The sequence below is a fragment of the Spermophilus citellus genome (assembly GCF_964194105.1).
Source record: "Spermophilus citellus genome assembly, chromosome: 14".
Taxonomy (NCBI): domain Eukaryota; kingdom Metazoa; phylum Chordata; class Mammalia; order Rodentia; family Sciuridae; genus Spermophilus; species Spermophilus citellus.
In genome coordinates this window covers 101,906,681-101,926,563 of record NC_138194.1, presented here as the reverse complement: position 1 = coordinate 101,926,563, position 19,883 = coordinate 101,906,681, and the positions used below count along the sequence as shown (strand labels likewise).

At 49.4% G+C, this 19,883-nt stretch overlaps 1 protein-coding gene across 1 annotated transcript in view; it reads left to right on the top strand.

The window, feature by feature from the left end:
• Positions 1-19,883, top strand: part of TRAPPC9 (trafficking protein particle complex subunit 9) — a gene marked incomplete at its 3' end in the record, with an annotated part of 533,166 nt that overhangs the window by 429,627 nt on the left and 83,656 nt on the right. The window contains exon 22 of the mRNA XM_081266489.1: positions 2,171-2,261. Coding sequence (XP_081122615.1) covers positions 2,171-2,261 — 91 coding nt within the window. The remainder of the gene's footprint in view (positions 1-2,170; positions 2,262-19,883) is intronic.

Below are 19,883 nucleotides of genomic sequence, written 5' to 3'. Positions count from 1 at the left end.
TATCACTGAGGACAGCGAGCACACACCCTCTGTGATGAGATGGAGAAGAATGGAGGGTTCTTCATAGGAGAGAGCTGTCTTTGGAAGGAGCTCTTTGAAAAATTGTGTGTGAAAGTGTGGAGACCAAGGCGGCACGGGGCAGCTGAACCTCTGAGCCAGGGGCAGAGGGTAGAGCAGGCAGTGCTAGCCACGGGGCGCCGTGCTTCCACCCGCACCTCGCGACACCTTGGGAGGCTGGTGCTCTTGTCCTGTGCCGCAGACGTTGAAACCGAGACCCATGGTCTGAGGTCAGTTGACCAGAGCTCAGCAGCAGCAGCACCAGGATTCACAGCTGGGCTGAGACGTTCAGCTGCTGAGCTCCAGGGGAGGGAACCAGCAGAGCTTTGCAGGGGCTGCAATAACTCTCGCTGATCCAGATATTTCAGAAACAGCTGCTAGGCTCTCAGATCCTCCATTGAGGTGGTGAGAGAGGAGGGGAGAGGTGGCTGTTCAGGTGGGTGTGGAATGAAACAGTGCCTGGAGCTGGGGCAGACAAGGTCCCATGCAAAGCAGCCCCGAGAATTCAAAACAACAACAACAAACATTAGCAAAGCATGCTGGTCTCAGGGCTCGGGCCCACTGTGCCAGGCACGGCCCCCACACTGCTTCGCGAGGCTGCTTGCTGGCATCCACTTACTACCCAGCACTGCTGGCTGAGCAGCTGCAGAGCCAGGCCCTGCTCTAGGTCCCAGCATGAAGTCTATGCCCTCACTGAGCTCCAGGATGGTGGTGAAGACAACACATGTAGCATGAGTTGCCAGGGGCCACAGAAGTCTTGCAGCCAAGGAAGTTTCCCAGAGGTAGGTAGCTGAGTCCAAGCTGAGACTTAAATAATGAACACGGCTAGGCAGGAGAAGAGAGAGGAGAAAGCATAGCATGTGGAGGGTCTGGAGGGAGCATGTGGTAATTTAGATGAGTGGGGAGAAGGCCAGAGTAGCCCGTCTAGTCCAGGAGCAGGCAGAGGTCCCTGAATCACTGCCTCAGCCATGCTGGGTGAAGCCTTTGCCGAGGTGCTAGCCCAGCTCTCTGAGGCAGCCCTCACTCTGACGGTGGATGCCCCTTGGACTGGGTGCTGGGAGGGGCGTGCTCACTCTGCACTCCATGCCTCCAAAGCAACACTCCATGCAGTCGGCCTGAAACCGGGAACATGAGCCACATTCTTTACCAGTCCTGCCCCTCTTGCTCGGGCTCCTGGCCCTGTTGTACCTGTTCCTGCACGCACTTTGTTCCCACACAGCTGTCCCCAGTTCTGGCAAATCTGATTTTCTGTTTGTTCATTGCTATCTTAGCAGTTAAGACTAGTGCACGGGACTCTACTTCAGGGTTTGCATCCTGATACCTCTGTCCCTGGTTCTGGGCCTGCCTCACCTCAGAAGCACCAAACATGATTGTTGAAGGAATAAATTTGGCATTGGAAGAAGAACATGGGTTTCTCCTCCCCTTTTCCAATCACTAGAGAATGTCAGGAACTAAATTTTTCCTGCTTGATTGCAATTTACAAATGGTGGCTTTAATTTTCCTAAGAAAGGGAAAGAGGCTTATATTCCTGCCTCTGAGCCATACTGGTGGTTTAATGTTAGCACCTGGCCGACTTCTGTGGTCTCTATCCAGTCCAGGTTCTTTACCCACTGGTACTTGATGAGAGCCTTGACTTCCTCAGTTATGATTTTGCTTAAGTGAGCTGGTTGGTGATTATCTATGTAATTACCTCGAGATGTGGAAGGCAGCAGCCATGAAGCCATCCTGAAGGCCAATACACGTCAGGAGAACATGGCTGTGTTGAATGGCCAACCACAGTGTGCGCAGACTTCATTCAGGAAAAATGGCCTCCCATTCTTCTTTATTCTCCCCAGCAAGAGTAGTAGTTGTCAGATTAAAATCACCCCAGTGGATTTCTCTTCCTCACATAATAGTCACTTCATTTAATGGATTTAGGGGTGAGGGAAGAGGGCCCCCAATAAGTTTTTCTGTCTTAGAGTGACGTTGGAGTGGTTGGGTCGACCACCGGCTGAGCAGAGGGGGACATTAGCTGTGGGAGGTTTCTCGTCCAAGTATCTGACTATAATCTTGTGGAGCTTCTCTCAGTCCCAGGACCTCAGCAGCTGTTGGCTTTTCCTTGACCAGGACTCACCCTTCTCTGACGCGCAGCGGGGAGGCGAGCGTGGAGGGTGTTCTGAGCCAGCTGGTCCTGGAGCACCTGCAGCTGGCTCCCCTGCAGTGGGGTGAGTACCACTGCCTGTCACTTCTGGTGAACAGGCCCCTTCTCTCAACTGTGCAAGTTCTTGGGTGTGTAGGGTTGGCGGGTTCCTCAGAGGTTGGTGTGTGCTGATGATCACCTCAAGAAACTGGGGAAAGAGCGCTGGCACCTCTGTTCAGGAGCTGGCCGTGATGTGCAAGAACTCCTTCCTGTCCCAACACGGATGTGTGGGCGGTTTTCAACCTGGCCCGGACTGCCCACCACTAGAGAGGTGCTGTTGTGTCTGGATAGGTGTGCTCTGCAGATATTTCTGGAACTTGGAGTGAGTTGGGATGGGGGATGAGAGGCAGGTGTAATGGCCTCCCTATGCCTGGAATGAGCTTTGACAGATTTCCACACCCGTGTGTGGAAGTGTGTGTCTCCTAAACACTTTCACTCAGCTGTCCTTTGAGACCACGGTCACTTAACACATAGACTGTTTGTTCCTTTTGCACCCGTAAACTCATGCCATGGAGCTCATTCTTGAAAACTTGTGCCCTGGCCACACAATTCTGAATAGTGTTTAAAGGTGTCTTGCTCAGAGATAGACTGAGTATTTCTTTGGAGTGCAAGGCTCTGTTCTCTGGAGTTGTTTCATTAGATAACCTATTTTGAATCCGTGGCAGTCAGCTGCTAAAATACGTTCCTTCCTTCTATCTCCTCCTCACCCAGGAGTCAGTGTGTGTTCTTTTAAGAAGGTCCATATTGGCCAATTCATTAATAAGCTGGAGCCGCCCCTCTGCATGCTGGAGATGCCTGAACATCAGCCTAGGGCTTGGAGAAGAGAGCTGGCCTTTCTGTGGCATCCCCCCACTCCTCTGCTGGCCCCGCTCCTCCCAGGGAGAACCCAGGCAGCTGGGTGGGTGGTGCCCTCCTGGCCACTGGGATGGATTCCCTTCCTCCTCTCTGACCCATTAAAGTGGGAGCAAGACTTGGCCTTTCTGCAGAGCGTGTCACAGTTTGGCCTCTGCAGGCTTCCCCACTGTCCAGAGACTTGTCCAGGTCCAAATGTCCTATCTCCCAATTCCTTGGGCACAGTGAACTGCTTTTACTGGGTTGGCCAGGGAGGTCAGACACATGGACCCTCCTGGTCAGGGACTGGGAAAGGTCTCAGTGAGCAGCCCTATGTCACCTCTCTCCAGAGGAGGTTCCACCTGGCAAGTAAGCAGGACATTCATGGGGAAGTAAGGCAATGGCTGGTCATGGGCAGAACAGGGTCAAGAGCCAAGAGCAGAGTGACTTGGGATAGGGAGGCGGGAAGCAGGTGGCCTCCTTACCCTCTGTCTCAGATAAGTATCTGCCAGCTAGTGTGGCTGACCGTCAGGGTACCTGATGGCAGAGACCTAGGAGATGCCACCAGAGCTGCTGCTGGGGGGTACCTGTTCAGGCTGCAGGGGATGCTAGTGAAGGTGGCTATTCTCTGCATGGCCTAAGGTGAGTGCTAAGCAGTAGGGGATTCCGAGAAGAGGGAGGAAGCTGGGAGGGCAGGACGCTCCTGCCCCAGGCATTTTGCTTGAGAAGCACCATTTACTCCTGAGGTAGCCAGGGAGGGTCCTTACCATATTTACAAATAGGAACCTTGAGACAAGCCACCTCCCAGGGAGAAGCCCCGTCCAGCACCTGCACACAGAGTGCTGCAAGACTGTCAGATGAAGCACAGTAGTTGACAATGATAAAGGTCTCTTGGCGCTCCCTGTGCCCTGTCCCTTGAGGGTACTGAGATACTCTTTAGAACTATGCAGTAACAAGCTGGGCACTGCCACATGCCTATGGTCCCAGCACGGGCAGGCTGATGGGTTCGGGGGGCTGTTGTGTGTACATGCCACATGTTCACCCATGTGTAAGTTTGAGTACTTTTCCCTGGAGAAACACAGCTTCTAAAAGATACTGCAGACACCCAGAAGGCCCTGCACTTTTGGTCTCCAGGGGAGTCCTGCAAAGGCCCAGGCTGGCCTCCGCAGTGTGAATCAGCCTCCATGATCAGAGCACAGAGTTTCCCTATTCCAGGTACCATGGATTATTTAACTCCTGACATATTTGGCTATTTCCAGTGAACATCTTTTTGTTACACGAGTTTTGTTTGATTTTCTGACTATACCTGCCTTCTAGTTCTAGAGTCACTAGGTCAAAGGCCTGAACGTCTCTAAGGCATGAACATGTTTATTTGTGAGACGAATACGTGATTGCTGGCTATGATGTGACACTCTGGGAACTTGGGTTTCTCAGGTCACTTTCTCATCCCGTTTCTAGCACAGAACTCCAGGTGTACTCTGCAGGGCAGTGCAGGTGATGGAGAGGGAGGGCCAGGGTGGGGTCAGTCCTGAGGTGTTATCGCGCATGCTCTGGACGTCTTCGGATCATAGAGGATGGGAACTGGGTTGAGAGACCTACCCTCCTGAGCCCCAGGAGGGCAGAGGTCTTGCCATGGCCACCAGGCTTTGGCATCTCTCCCCCGCATTCTCCACTTAGGGGCCCAATGTGTCTTGTTATCCTGGGGGCCATGGCCACCTGCACATGCCAGATCATGGTGAGCCTTCAGGGGTCTTGGCTGGGCTGCTGCCACTGCTTCCCAAAGGCAGCCATGTGGGAATTCAACATTTGTTAGCAGAACTTTCTCCTTGAGTCTCTTTTTGCATCATGTGTTTGTGTATTAGTGCGCGATCAAGGAGGGGGGGAACCAGCACCCTCACCTGTGACTCAGTGCAGACCCTTGGGTACAGAGGAAGAAGCCACACAGCCCTGGAGGGTGACTGGATTCAAGGTCCTGCAGACCTGGCTCCTCTTTGCCGCATTCTGCTGAGCTGGTCAGGCATCCTGGCAGCTCCTTCTGCCCCGAGCTCTGGCGCACTCTGTGGAGTGGTGACGGCCAGCTCCTGACTCTGCCGGGGAAGGGAATGCGTCACAAACATCGACCCCTTCCTCGCCACATGGCTAATCCCACTGACTGAGTGTGGTCAACTCTCTGTCCCTTTCCCTCTGTTATTCTCTCAGGGAGCTCACAGCCTGGGAGGGGAACCCGTCTAGCACTGGAGTCACTGCAGCACCACGGAGGAGGGCCCACTCCCGCTGCACAGGCCCTCTGGGGAGGGAGGAATCACTTTGGGATGAAGGGATCAGGATGGTATCATGGAGGGACAATGCTCCACTGATCTTGGGGATGGGGAAGGAGCAGGCTGTGCTCCCCAGTGTTTACCATCAGGGAAGCCAGCTAGAGGGCTCGGGTGAGAGGGGCAGAAGGGAGTTTTGTCTGCCTCCCTTCCTCCCGACTGGACCTTCAGCCCACCAGTGGCATACCAGTGGTGCAGGGTCTTCACCCCGGCCTCAGTTCAGCCTCCCTCTACCTTCCCTGTCCCCTGCACGACGTAGCTCGGATCCAGGCCCTTGGGCTGCCGTGGTCCCTGCACCTCCCACACTCCTGACTTGGGCTACCCTAAGCAGACTTCCAGGGGCTCCTGCGAGGATGGACTAGACTGAAGCACCTCAAGGGCCCACCACGTGGGCCGCCTGCCCCCGCCAGGCCATTGTCCCCTGGCATGCTGGTCTTTAGCTTCAGAAATCCACACCTCTTTCGCCCAGCCAGCTTTATTCCTTCCCTGAGAGCAGGTTCAGGAGGTCAATTAAAGAAAAAGGTTGCTATTTTTAAACAGCCATTTTGTAAAAATGGTCACACCTGCTGGGCCAGGGGCAAGGGCTGGGCAGTGACTTTGGGCCCTAATGACCCTGCATGCTCTTGTGTCCCTCCCATGAAGGAGGAGCTGAGGCTGAGCAGACCCAAGTTCGTCTCACCTGGGGCTCACAGCTGCAGAAGAAGAGTCTAGGTTCTGAGCCTCTCACCCCTGAATTGTGACCTTCCCCCGGGGTCACTTTATGGAAGTAATATGTTCTCACAGCAAAAAGTGAGAAGCAACCAGAGGAATTCAGCAGAGGACAGCCAGCCCTTTCCTATCCCAAACCACCTCTGTTTCATCTTTGTGCAGTTCTGAGTTATCTTGCAATCCTCCAATTGTAACTTGGTTCATGGAAATGATCGTGTCACGATTATACTTCCATATCCTTTTTTATGCTTAACAAAATATAAACATCATCTGTATTATAAACACGTCTTATACACATAGGTAAAGGCTGAACTGTGTTTCATCAAATGGATACAAGATAATTTAACACTTGTCCTGATGTTGAAATTTTAGATTGTTTGAAAGTATTTACCACTGTAAGTAAACGTTTTAGACCACTAGACCCAGGTTTGTACACACAGCTTTATTTAGAATCTGGGGGTTACTGCCTCAGTGTGGATTCCCACTTTTACCATGAGGTGGTAGCAACAGCTACAGGGCACAGACAGGCCTGGTGCTGTTGGGAAAGCCACCTGGGTTTCATCCCAGGCTCTACTACCCCATGGTGACTTGTGGCTTGGGCTAGGGGTCCAGTTCTCCACATCTCATTTGTAAATACTGAACACAAAAGAGGAGGAAATACTTCCTTGCCCTAGTAGTGAGAAGTCACACTGTGTATGGGCTCTGTGATTATAATTCTTACTTTTGGTTGTAGAAATAAGGAAACTAAAATTCTAAGGGGCAAATTCAGGACCCAGTGTGCGTCTTCTACCACGTCATTGACAGCAAGGCAGGACTTGGGGCTTAGCCAGCCAAAGGCAGGGCCAGGCTCACAACAGGACTCTGAGTCCAGGCACTGGGCAGGAGCTTCCAAGATACCTCCTGTCTCAGTCCTTGAATGTTCTGGAAATGGAGTGTGTTTGTGCATGGTGCACACATGTGTCCATGGGCTGTTCTCCCAGTGGGAAGGAAGCAGCTCTGGGCCTGTCTGTGCCCCTTACAAAAGCCAGTGTGCCTCTCTGCCTGTCTATGCTGAGGACCATCTTCCAGACGTTTCCATAGATACCGGGTCATGGTGACTAATGGGGCTAAGCTGCTTGCCACACTGATTGGAGTGTCCCATTGCTGTGCCACCCGCTACTTCCTTCTTGAACTGATAACACTTTTCTCTTTATAGCTCTTTATGTCTTCTTAGATACATCGATGCTTGCTTGAGCTGTCATTCGTAGACATTCAATGAATACAAATCAGGTTCCCGCTACATTACAGAGTGGGCATTTTTAGTACACATTCTCCAAATAACCACGGAGTAAGCCCACCTGTGCTCCCAGGATCTGAGCTGTGATGTGGAGGCAGGACTGTGGGAGTGGGGACAGTGGCCGTCTAGGAAGCTGGGTGGCCACCTGACACTTGGTGAGGGCGCTCCTCTGCCTTTTCTCAGGGAGTACCCTTTGGGCCTGAACTGGCATGAGTCTTGGACGTTACCATAACTTTTTCCTTTGGTCTATTAAGATGTAGATGGGGGTGCCAAGGGTTGATGGATTGGTTCTTGTATTGATGGTGTCATCTGTTTGTTGAATAAATATCTACTGCCCAGCTACTGGACACCAAGCACTGTCTCAGGCCTGGGGACCCAAGAACAGATTAAACACAATCCCTGCCCAGGAGACACAATGTGGTGAGTGCTGGGGACTGGGTTGGTCTGCACCATCTGCACATGTCCTGGTGTGTGTGTGTGTGCGTGCCTAGACCTTGTGCAGGTGTTCTGGAGCAGAGATGGGAGCAGGGCTGGCACTCAGCTCTCCTGTCACCTTGACTGGAAGGAGCTTGTGCTGTGCTTGGGGTGTGGCACGGTGCCTGTGAGCACCTGCGGGTCTCCCTGGAGCAGAACCCCGGAGGCTGCGGAGCCCCCAGGACAAATGGTACTTTTCCTCCCCTTGCACTTCTGCATTTGGCCAGCTCTGTGCAGGAGCCTGGGTCTGGTGCTGCCTGAGCGTGGGCCTCCTGTGGCTCTGCGGGGAAACACGTCCATGCTGCGCCTGCTCCTGAAAAGTGTCTTTCATCAAACTGTGTAAGAGGGATCTGTCGTGAGGGGTTTGGTCTGTGTCTAGCCAGAGGTTCCTGCAGAAGGGCTGCTCCCAGCCAGCAGGGAGGATGGTCAGTGGCACACAAGTCTCCCTGCCACTGGCCTTCCCACTGCCCCCTTGCTTCCTTCCCAGATGACAGCAGCAGCGCTCTCTGGGTGTATCCAGCGCCACCTCCCTCTCCAAACGTCTGCTCCTGGGCCCAAGTGCTCGTCAGTGCTCTGGGACCCAGGGGCAGACTGGGGTGGTTTGGGTGAGTCTGAGAGGCTGACCAGCTTGGGCTGAGTCCACTTCCTGAGGTCCATGTGTGGCTCAGTCATGTGGGGGAGGGGTACAGAATGTCGGCCGCCTCCCACTGGTCTCTCTCAGGAAAGACACAGCAGTGCGTGTTCTGCTGGGCTCTCATTTAGAATAAGTGAGGGCTGCAAACGGCACGTAGTCCCAGGCCTGTCATCAGAAGCACTCCACAGGAACAGAAACCTCACAACTTAGTAGGGTCCTAGACAGCATCTTGAAATGAAAGACAGTGAGGCAAAGAGGAAGAAGAGGAGAGCGAAGGAGACCAGGGGACAGAGGAGGACTGTGAGCCAGGCCACTGTGTTCCTGAGGAAGAACCAGTGAATGGTTCTCCTTGTCAGTCTGTACTCAAACACACCAAGGGGACAGTGAGAGGCCCCTAGCCTCAGAGCAGAGGACCACTGGTGAGGCTGGACCTGACTCAACCTGTGCCCATGCCTGGGTGGGGCAGGTTCTTCTCCTACTGGCTGCTTCACATCACAGCAAACACAGAGTGGCCTCAGGCAGGCCGGCCTCTCCTTGCCAGCACAGGCATGGATCAATACAACCACCTTGGCGGCCACACTGGCCACCGGCCTGCAAAACCTCACAGAACTGGTGCCACTGCGCCAGCTGATCCTCAGAACAACAGGGCTGTCAGGGGGAGGGACGAGCACCCCTGCCTCAGGGTCTCCAGGGGAAGGTGAAGCCGTCAATCAGCAACAAGAGGGAACCATCTGAGTGCATGTGGGCACATCAGCACAGGACCAGGGACATCACCTGGAAGGACGGCATCCTTGCCTTGGGCTGGAATTCAGCCTTGAGCACACAGGAGGAGGGAAGCCTTGGCTGCTGAGACAGCTACCAGTGGATGGACATTGAGCGCCCATGAGGAGCTGAAGAGGCTGGGGAGAAGAGACAGCCACCGACAGTGAAGCCGGCTACGCCAGGGCCTGGAGGTCGGAGGAGTGGGACCACGCGGGGTCTGATCCTCGAGCCAGGGCCGAGTCTTTCTGAGCCAGGTCCCTGGAGAGTACTGAAGCCCAGAGGACGAGAGTGGCCAGGTCATAAGCCCAGTGGAGTTCAGAGCCCATGGCCCCGCAGCTCTTTCCATCTGAAATAACCCTGGCCTTCCTCTCAGGCCTCTTCCACGCAGGAGCCTCCGCTGCATTTAGCACCCCATCTCACCCCTCAGCGCCCAGGGATGCCTTTGCCTGGGCCCCATCTGTCCTTTTCTATGTCTGTCTCCCTAGGAGCTGGGGCTCCTGGGGCAGGTGGAGGAGGTGCCCTGCAAGCCTCCCAGGTGGCTCAGGAAGGGCCTGGTGCCACGCTCCTGCTCAGCCTGGTGGGGTGGGTGGCAGACACATGAGGGCCAGTGCTGCTCAGGAAGAGGGCCTGTCCATCCAGGGAGCTGGGACGGTGATTGCTGGCTTGGTAGCCAGTGTCCACGTGCTGCTCAGCCTCTGATGAAGAAGACAGATGAGCAAATATTGCCATCCTCTCGGACGATGAGGAGGGGGTCTGGGAGGGACTTCTGGGTCTTCCCAGGGATCCCCAGTAATTAGCAGTTTCTTCAAAACTAGCCTTCTACTTTCTCTTACCTTCACCACCACACATCCACCCCCTCCACCTGCCCATCTGCCTTCCACCTGCCACCCCCCATTCACTCACCCCCAAAGTGCCTCTGTACCAGATTAGGGGGCCACCTGTGAGCCTCTGCTCATTCCCCTTCTTGCAGCTGTGTGCCACATTCTGTAGGAGACGTCTCCATTATGGAGGGGTGCCTGTCCCTGGGGGAGGGTGGGACTGACTTATTGAGACCCAGGACATTTCAGGTTGGAACAGCTCTCCCCATGTGGGAGCTGGGGGTGTTGCTAGTACCTTCTGCTCACTGACCAGGGCAGGCCATCTGGGAGAGGAGAGGTGAAGGCAGAACACTTGCCCACAGAGCAGCTCACATGCTGAGAAAAGGGCCGACCTGATGGCATTTTCAAATGTTCAGAAAACACTAAGGAAAAGTCTGAATTCTCCATAGGGTGGCTGATGCCACGTTACCAGTCCTGGTAAGAAAAGGGCTGATGAGAACCAGGTAAAAATAGCATGCTCGGTGCCTGTCCAAAGTGCCACAAAGCCAAGCAACATCTCAGCACCCAGGCTGTCACCAGCCAGTGCCACAACTAGCTAGACTGAGCATCCTTCATGACAGGGACCTGTCATGTCCTCACATCCAGGAGGTGGGGGTACTAACCTTGCTTCAGAGGGGAAGCTCCAAAATTAGAAAGGTCATTTCACCATGTCCAGCAAGTAAGTGGTGGAATGAAGACCTTTCATGGTCTAGCCCTGAGATGCCCAAGTTGCCCGCCCCAGGAAAAGAACCAGAATACAGTGAATCATCCTACCTGCAAGGTGCTCTCTGAAAACCTATGAACTAAGTATTTATTTTGAAAAGATAAAATGTGCACAAATATACTTCAAAGTTTAAGGGGCTCAGGAGGGTGCATGATGAGAAACCCTTTCCCATCCCAGCCTCCCCAGCTCTGGCTGTCTCCAGATGCCATCTTGGGCGGCTTTCCTTAAGAGGGGTGTGCGAACGCTTTGCCGCATGGTTTTTGTTTCACTGAGTGATGTATGGTGGACATCAGTGGCTCTCACTCCATCTCAATCCACCAGGCTGCTACCGGAGATGTATTGCCATTTATTTACCCTGTGTGGTTGATGGGCTCTCAAGTTGTTTCTGATCTTCTGCTGTGGTAAACATTGTTGCAATTAGTTTCCTTGTAAATATGTCATCCCTTACATAAGTAAGTCACACTGTAGGGCATTTATTTCAAATTGAGCAATCTCTTAAAAAATATCTTCTGGTTTGTTATAATCATACTTAGAAAGACCTTCCCTAGTTGGATTATTATTATTTTTTTAATTCTGCCATGTTTGTTCCGAGTGTTTTGGGACCTCAATTATTTAACATCGAAATCTTTTTATTTATCTGGAATTTATTATAATGTGAGTGATGGGGCCACCCTTTCTTTTTCCAGAAATCTTAGTTGTCCCCAAGCCATAATCTATAATCTGGCTTTCTCCACGCATAAGAAGTTCCACTTTTCTTCTTTCTTTATTTCTTTCCTTTTCTTTTTCTTTTTCTTTTTTTTTTTTTGCGGGGTGTTTAATTAGTTATACATGACAGCAGAATGCATTTATGCACTTTGATATATCATACATAGATGGGATATAATTTCTCCTTTTTCTGAGTACATATTGCAGAATCACACTGGTCATGCAGTCACATATACACACACAATAATAATGTCTGTTTTGTTCTACTGTCTTTCCTATCCCCACATCCCCTCCCCTTTCCTACCATTACTTCCCTCTATCTAATCTAGGGTAACACTATTCTTCTCTAGTGCCCCCCCACTTTATTGTGAATTAGCATCCGCATATTAGAGAAAACATTTGGCCTTTGGTTTTGGGGGGGATTGGCTTATTTCTCTTAGCATGATATTCTTCAACTCCATCCATTTATTGGAAAATGTTATAATTTCATTCTTCTTTAAATAAGTAATATTCCATTGAATACATGTACAGCATTTTCTTTATCCATTCATCTATTGAGGGACACCTAGGGTTGGTTCCATAGTTTAGCTTTTGTGAATTAAACTGCTATAAACATTGAGGTGGCTGTATCATTATAGTATGCCGATTTTAAATCCTTTGGGTGTAAACCAAGGATCAGGATAACTGGGTCAAATGGTGATTCCATTCCAAGTTTTCTAAGGAATCTCCATACTGCTTTTCAGAGTGACTGCACCAATTTGCAGTCCAAACAACAGTGAATGAGTGTACCTTCACCACATCCTCGCCAACATTTATTGTTGCCTATATTCTTGATGATTGCCATTCTGACAGGGGTGAGATGAAATTTTAGGGTAGTTTTGATTTGCATTTCTCTAATTGCTAGAGGTGTTGGATGCTTTTTCATATATTTGTTGATCGATTGTATTTCTTCTTCTGTGAAGTGTCTGTTCAGTTCCTTAGCCCATTTATTGATTGGATTATTTGTGTTTTTGGTGTTAAGTTTTTTGAGTTCTTTATAGATCCTAGAAAATAATTCTTTATCAGAGGTGCATGTGGTAAAGATTTTCTCCCAACCTGTAGTCTCTCTTTTTACATTATTGAATGTTTCTTTTGCTGAGAAGAAGCTTTTTAATTTGAATCCATCCCATTTATTGATTCTTGACTTGATTTCTTGCATTTTAGGAGTCTTGTTAAGGAAGTCAGATACTAGGCAGACGTGGTGAAGATTTGAACCTGTTTTTTCTTCTATGAGGTGCAGGGTTCTCTGTTCTAGTGCCTAAGTCTTTGATCCACTTTGAGTTGATTTTTGTGCAAGGTGAAATCTTATTACATATGGATTACCTGTTTGGCCAGCACCACTTGTTGAATAGGATATCTTTTCTCTAGTGAATGTTTTTGGCACCCTTGTCTAGTATGAGATAGCCATATTTATGTGGGTTTGTCTCTGTGTCCTCTGTTCTGTACCATTGGTCTCCCAGTCTGTTTTGGTGCCAATACCATGTCATTTTTGTTATTATAGCTCTGGAGTATAGTTTAAGGTCTGGTATTGTGATACATCCTGCTTCACTTTTCTTGCTAAGCATTGCTTTAGCTATTCTGGGTCTTTTATTTATCCACATAAATTTCATGACTGCTCTTTGTATTTCTACAAAGAATGTCATTGGGATTTTAATAGGATTTGCATTAAATCTGTATAGTGCTTTTGGTAGAATGGCCGTTTTGACAATATTAATTCTTCCTATCCAAAAGCATGGGAGACCTTTCCATCTTCTGAGGTTTCCTCCAATTTTTTTCTTTAGTGTTCTAGAGTTTTCATTGTAGAGGTCTCTCACTCTTTTGTTAGATTGATTACCAAGTATTTTTTTTTTGAGGCTATTGTGAATGGGGTAGTTTTCCTAGTTTCTCTTTCAGTGGATTCATCGCTGATATACAGGAATGCATTTGATTTATGGGTGTTGATTTATATCCTGCTACTTAGCTGAATTCATTTATTAGTTCTAGAAGTTTTCTGGTGGAATTTCTATTTTTTTTACCCTTCTAGATATAGAATAATGTCATCAGCAAATAGTGATAGTTTGAGTTCTTCTTTACCTATTTGTATCCCTTTAATTTCTTTCTTCTGTCCAATTGCTCTGGCTAGACTTTCAAGGTTGATGTTGAATAGAAGTGGCAAAAGAGGACATCCTTGCATTCTTCCAGTTTTTAGAGGGAATGTTTGCAATTTTTCTCCATTTAGCATGTTGCTGGCTTTGGGTTCAGCATAGCTAGCTTTTACAGTGTTGAGGTATGCTCCTACTATCCTTAGTTTTTCTAGTGTTTTAACGATGAAAGTATGCTGTATTTTGTCAAAGTGTGCTGTATTTTGCTTTTTCTGCATCTATTTAGATGATCATATGATTCTTGTTCTTAAGTTTCACTTTTCTTATGCTTAAGGAAAGCTTTGACTCTTTTCCATTGATCTACCTGGGTGCAGCTGTTATACTTTCTAGTATAGTTTAACATCTGCTGTTGGGAGTCTTCCTCCGTGTTATATTCTTGCCTTTCTTACTTAGGTTTTTTAAAACCACCTAACATGAACTTGACATCTTAACTACATCTCAGGGTGCAGTTCAGTGGTGTCAACTGTGGACATGCTGTTGTGTGACAGATCTCTGGAAATTTTCGTTTGCAAAACTGAAAGTCTCCACCCATTGAACAACATCTGCGGTGCTTATTTTTGCATAATTTCAGAAAGTGCGCATCCAACTCACTTGAGAAACAAGCATCCACCACTGACTCTCACCTGTGCGCATTTCCCTATTCTTTTTTCATGTGATTTTGCTTCCTTCCTTTTCCTTGATCAAGCTGGCCAATAGATGGGTACTTTATTTATCAATTCTGCCCCTTTCTCTTTTCTACTTCAATAATTGTTGCTTCTCTTTTTTATTAGTTTCTCATTTCTGTTTTATTTGGGCTTCCTGGGTATTTTTCACTCACCTATAGGATTAAGTGTTTAAATTATTTATTTAAAGCTTCCTATTATTTTTAATTGGTACATTATAGTTTTATATGAAACTGGAATGCATTGTGATCTCTTCACACACACACACATAGCATAGTTTAGTCATGTAACTAAGTAGAAGAACAAGTAGAGTAGGTAAGGGGGTCAGAGGGGAGGGACAACAGAAGTAGGGAAGGTTGAAGGGAAATAAGCTATGTTGCATTCATCTCTGAGTGTGCCAGTGAACCCACTAGCATGTAAAACTATAATGCACTATGAAATTTTTAGGTAACTTCTTATTATTAATATAAATCTTTAAGGCCATCAATTTTCCTGTGGTCACTGCTTTCACTCTGCCCCATGTTCTAGAATTCAACAGTCTCATGTCTGATATTTGTTAGACATTCTGCAATTCTAGTTTGTGTTTTATCTCTGTCCAAAATATTGTTTAAAGGATAGTTTTTTCAAGAACCTTCTGTGTGTTTTTGTTTGTCTGCTTCTGTCGTTACTTTGTAAAGAAATGGCATTGTAATCATCTTATAATCAGTAGGAGCCTCACCTCAGAATTCATCGCGGTTTCTCTGTGCATGTTTTTGGTGACTGCTCCAAGGACATTCAAGAAGCAGGCCCACTCCTCATCTTCACCGTGTGTTGGCTGTGCTGGTCAAGTTGGGCAAGTCTCATATCCTTACTTACTTGATCTGCCCTGGTCTCTAAGGGGTGCACGGTGGCTCTCCCTGATGGGGGTCCACTCTGCCCAGTGACCCCTCTCTGTGACTGAATGCCAGAGACCTCGTGTGCTGGTGCTCCCAGCGTCTGTGTGCCATGCCTGAGGACTCTGTGTGCTCTTGGTCTCCTCTGAACTGGCTCTCATTCCCGCTCGCCTGCCACCTGCCACACTTGCTCCGTTTTGCCTCTGGCTTCCCTTCACCCATACTTTTGTTTGAGCCCTTTGAGAGTCACTTTGTGAAACATGGTTTGGTGGAAGCGGCGCGGGGGCTTTCCTCACCGACGGGCTCCTGGGTCTTCCCCTGGCGAGTGGCCGAGACTGTCATGCACATCACTGTGCCAAGCGCGGGGTCCAGGGCCCAGTGCTTTTGTCTTTGTACTTTCAGTCTTGACTGTTGTGATGTGTGCTTTCTGGGTTTTTTTTCTGCATGATTTTGTTTCCTCTTCTTTCTTTCCAAGCTGTCCTGCATCTCTTGTCTGCCCTCCCACCCCCATCTCCTTCTGAGGTCTTAATCCCTTACTTTCTTCACAATTCTTGTTTTCTGAAATTTCATTATACAGTCATGAGCCCCACATGTTCCGTCTGGATGTATGGATCCCATATATGATGCTGGTTCCCTAAGGTCATTATGGAGCTGGGTACCATGGCACATGCTTATACTCCAGTGTCTCTGGAGCCTGAGGCAGGAGGATCGCAAGTTCAAGATCAGCCTGGGCAATTTAGGGTGACCCTGTCTCAAAAATAAACGGGATTGAGGATATAGCTCAGTGGAAGAGCACTCCTGGGGCAATCCCCAATATTATCGAAAAAAAAAAAAAGAAGAATATTTTTTTAAAGATGGAGCTGAAAAATTTCTGTTGCCTAGTATTTTTACTGTATCTTTTCTAAGTCTAGATACACAAATACTTAACCACATGTTAAGGTTGCTGAAGCATTCAGTGAAGTGACATTCCTGACAGATTTGTAGCCTAGGAGTAACAGGCTCCGCCATGTAGCCCAGGTATGTAGTGGGCCATTTCATTGTGTTTCTTTATGTACGTCCCTGTCACTCAGCACCATGACTATGTGAATATTTCGTTTTTATTTCCTTCTTCACCCCCACCGGAGTAAAAGTTTCATCCAGGAACGACTTTATTCCACATCATATTCTCAGAACCTTGAATTGTCACTGGAAGGCTTAATATATGCTTAAGTATTTGTTGAAGGAATTAATAAAAGACAACCTTCACAATACAGCTCTGAGTCAGGTAGTGATCCTCCTGCTTTAGGGAAGAGAAACTCAGAGTGTTTGTAAGACAGTTGTTCAGCCTGCTTGGCAAGAAGTGGAACACAGCAGCAGTGATTTCAAAATCCATGTTTCCCCCCATGTACTGCACGTCCCAGATCACAAAATTAAACATCAGCCTGCAGCTGGATCCCGAGCCTGATCAGCTGACTTCCAACCAAATATCCCTCTGCAGCGCACTCCTTGATGACTAGGGAGAAGGAACATCCTCCTGTACACACTTGCAGAATAGTTGCAAGTACAATAGTGAGAATGATTCTTCCTGAGCTATTTTAGGGTAAATGATTGACCAAATTGTTAAATGTGCATTTCCTATAAACAATGACATTATTTCATAAAAGACCACAATATAGCCACCAAAACAGGAAGTTACCATTGAAATGTAACTCTCGGATACCAAGCCCCATTCATATTTTGCTGGTTACCTTAGTCCTCTGTCCACCTAGGGGTTGGGGTCTCAGTCAGAGTCTCTAGTTGCACTCAGTTGTTAGGTATCAATAGCCCCCTGTGGGCTAGAAGAGCTCCTCATTCTTCCTGTGACTTTTGTCACCTTGATACTCCCAAGACTTGCCACCAGCAGTTCTGTAGACTGCCCTCAGTTTGGGTGTGTGGTAGGTCCTTATGGTTAGATCCAGTTTATGCCGTTGGGCAGGAATGTCACAGGAGTGGTGTGCCCTTTGTGCCACATCTATCAAGTAGCCCATGATCTCTGCTCATCCTGTTGCCAACAGTGATCATTGGTCATCTGATGAAGGTGGCATTTGCCAGGCTTCTCTGCTGCAGTTATATTTTCCTCTTTGTAATTGGAACATTGTGGGAAGGTACTTTGGAATTGTAAATATCCAATTCCTCACCAACTTTCCTTTGTTCTTTTAGTTGTATTTCTGTGGCTCATCCTTTTCTATTTTATACATTGGGTTAAGAGATGTTGCTGTCGATATTTACTTTGATGCTGCATTGCCCCAGGTTCAGCCGTGGGCCCTCTTTCCAGCGGCTGCTGTGCCTCCTCGCTCCCCAGCCTTCTCTGAAGATGCCTGGCTTTTCAGCGTAAGATAGTCCAGATTCATCTTAAAGTCACCCCGACAGCACCATCTCTCTGAGGAGTCTCAGTTCCCTCCGGTGAAAACCAGGACTGGAACCCTAACCCTAACCCTGGAACCAGGAGCCAGTCACAGCAGTGGTCTTTCCTGTTGGTGTTGCTGCTCCAGAGCCAGAAAGTGGACCACACACACCAGGGACAGCTGCACACACTTGCCCGCACACCAGGGACTGCTGCACACACTTGCCCGCACACCAGGGACTGCTGCACACACATGCTACACCTCCCTCTGTGGCTACACATTCATGGCCACCATCAGCCAAGTCTCCCATCCAGCCCAGTGCTAGTGGTTCTTCCTGGTTTACTCCTTTCCTTCCTTGAACCTCACTTCCCAGCTTTAAAGTAGTTCCTGTTTTGTCTGTCCCCTGCACGAAGCCCATCTCCCATCTCCACTTGACACTCGCTCACACTCTCAGGATCCCAACCTCGTCACAGGGGACCCTGTGGATACCAGTGAGGAGGTCCTTGCCTCCCCCTCCCACTTGTGCTCTTGGCACCCAGGCCAGGCTGCCCTGATGTGTGGACACTGACTCCAGTTTGGGCTCTGGGATGCCACATGGGTACATCCCACCTGGAGCAGAAGCCCCTCTTTGCAGATGCCCACTCACCCTGCCTAGGCTCAACAGCCCTCCTCAGACTGCCATATCTTGCCTCATTCTAACCAGTGGCCTCAGGACTGAGTCTTTTGGGGATGGAGGGGCTACCAGGCTGTTGACATTGGGTGACAACCGTCTTCTGAGATGCCCCTCTTCCCTGCTGCATCTCCCTCCCCTTTCCTTTCCTGTGGATCCTGGGAGACTCGGCCTCCTGTGCCGTCCTGCTAGCCTGCTCTGCACCCTGCTCCCACCCACACCGGCTCTTCCTGACTCTCCTGTCACCTGTGTCTATCTCATATGCTCCATGGACTCAATGCAAAGTGGGTACAAAGTAAGTGCTGTTGAATGAGGCGTGAGCCGTAAGCCTTGAGCAGCACTCAGTTTGTGCGTGAGAGGAGCAGCCCCTTGCTGGGGAGCAGTGCCTGTTCCTACAGACTGGAACACATCTGTTGAGGGCCAGACTGCTTCTCTGTGCAGAGCAGGCATCTCGGGCTCTCCCACTAGACCCCGTGGGGACAGCCTCAACTGTGATGATGGCTTTGCTTGCTGGGCCTCCTTCAGTTTTCCTCTGCCACTGCCTAATCACAGTGAAATCAAGAAAATTTAGACTGCCAGCTTGAATTGGTGCTAATTAGTGCCGATATAAATCAAGCCCAGGTCTCTGTGGGCTTCTTAGTTCCAAAGTTTCCCACGAGCCGCAGGCAGAGCATGCAGACATGCCTTCTGCAGAGCTCCTTCCCGGCCCTCATCCCTTAGAGATTCATTCTCAGCATCCCCGTGTCCTGCCATTCTTGTGCCTGGCTGGTGTCCACAAGAGCAAGGGACTTCAGTGCAGGCAGATAACTGCTGGTACCTTCGACCCCAGTGGATGGGGCAGGCCTGGTGTGGGTGTGACTTGTCCCAATCCAGGTCTAAGGACCTTCCATTGGCTGAATTTTTCCCCCTCCAGGACCAGGGAAATAACACTGGGGAGGGCAGCGGTGCTCACAGCCCTGTAGGGAACCCTGGCTGTTTGGCACCTCTCGTCCACTCTACAGACACCACTTCCCCTCCTCCGCCCCCCGCAGGCCCATGGAGCAGGTGTGTTTTCTTCATTTCAGAGTTGGAAACCAGGGCTCTGCTGTCACCCAGCCAGGGAGTCACAGAGCCAATATTTGAATCAAAACCTGTCTGGTGCCAGCCATAGGCTGCAGCCTAGGTCACATTGTCCTTAAGTTCCGTCCCTTAAGTAATAAAGTGAATTGAAGATACACAGCATACTAAAAATAAGTGGTAGAGGTTTCAGTTTTTCTCCAGTTTTCCCATTGTTTCTTTATCAGTAAGAAAAAAGATTAGCCCCTGCTACTTCCACGATGAGGCAGTTTCACATGTCTGGATTCTGCAGCTTTTCAACCCTGTGGTGGAGGATGTAGAGGGGAATAGCACATGTTGTTGACAGCAGAGTCACTGGGAGAACGTGGATGTGGCTTGGCTGGGCTCACATGCAGTGGTCACCTCCTATTTTTCTTGGGTGCCCCATAGAGGACAGCACAATAAAGAGCCCTCCGTGCCAGCCGGGGAGATGCTTCTCGCAGTGGCCCTCTGTCCTCAGGGCTTCTGGCAGGGAGGTCACTCAGGGAGGGGCACAAGCACACTGGCCAGGTTTCTGCA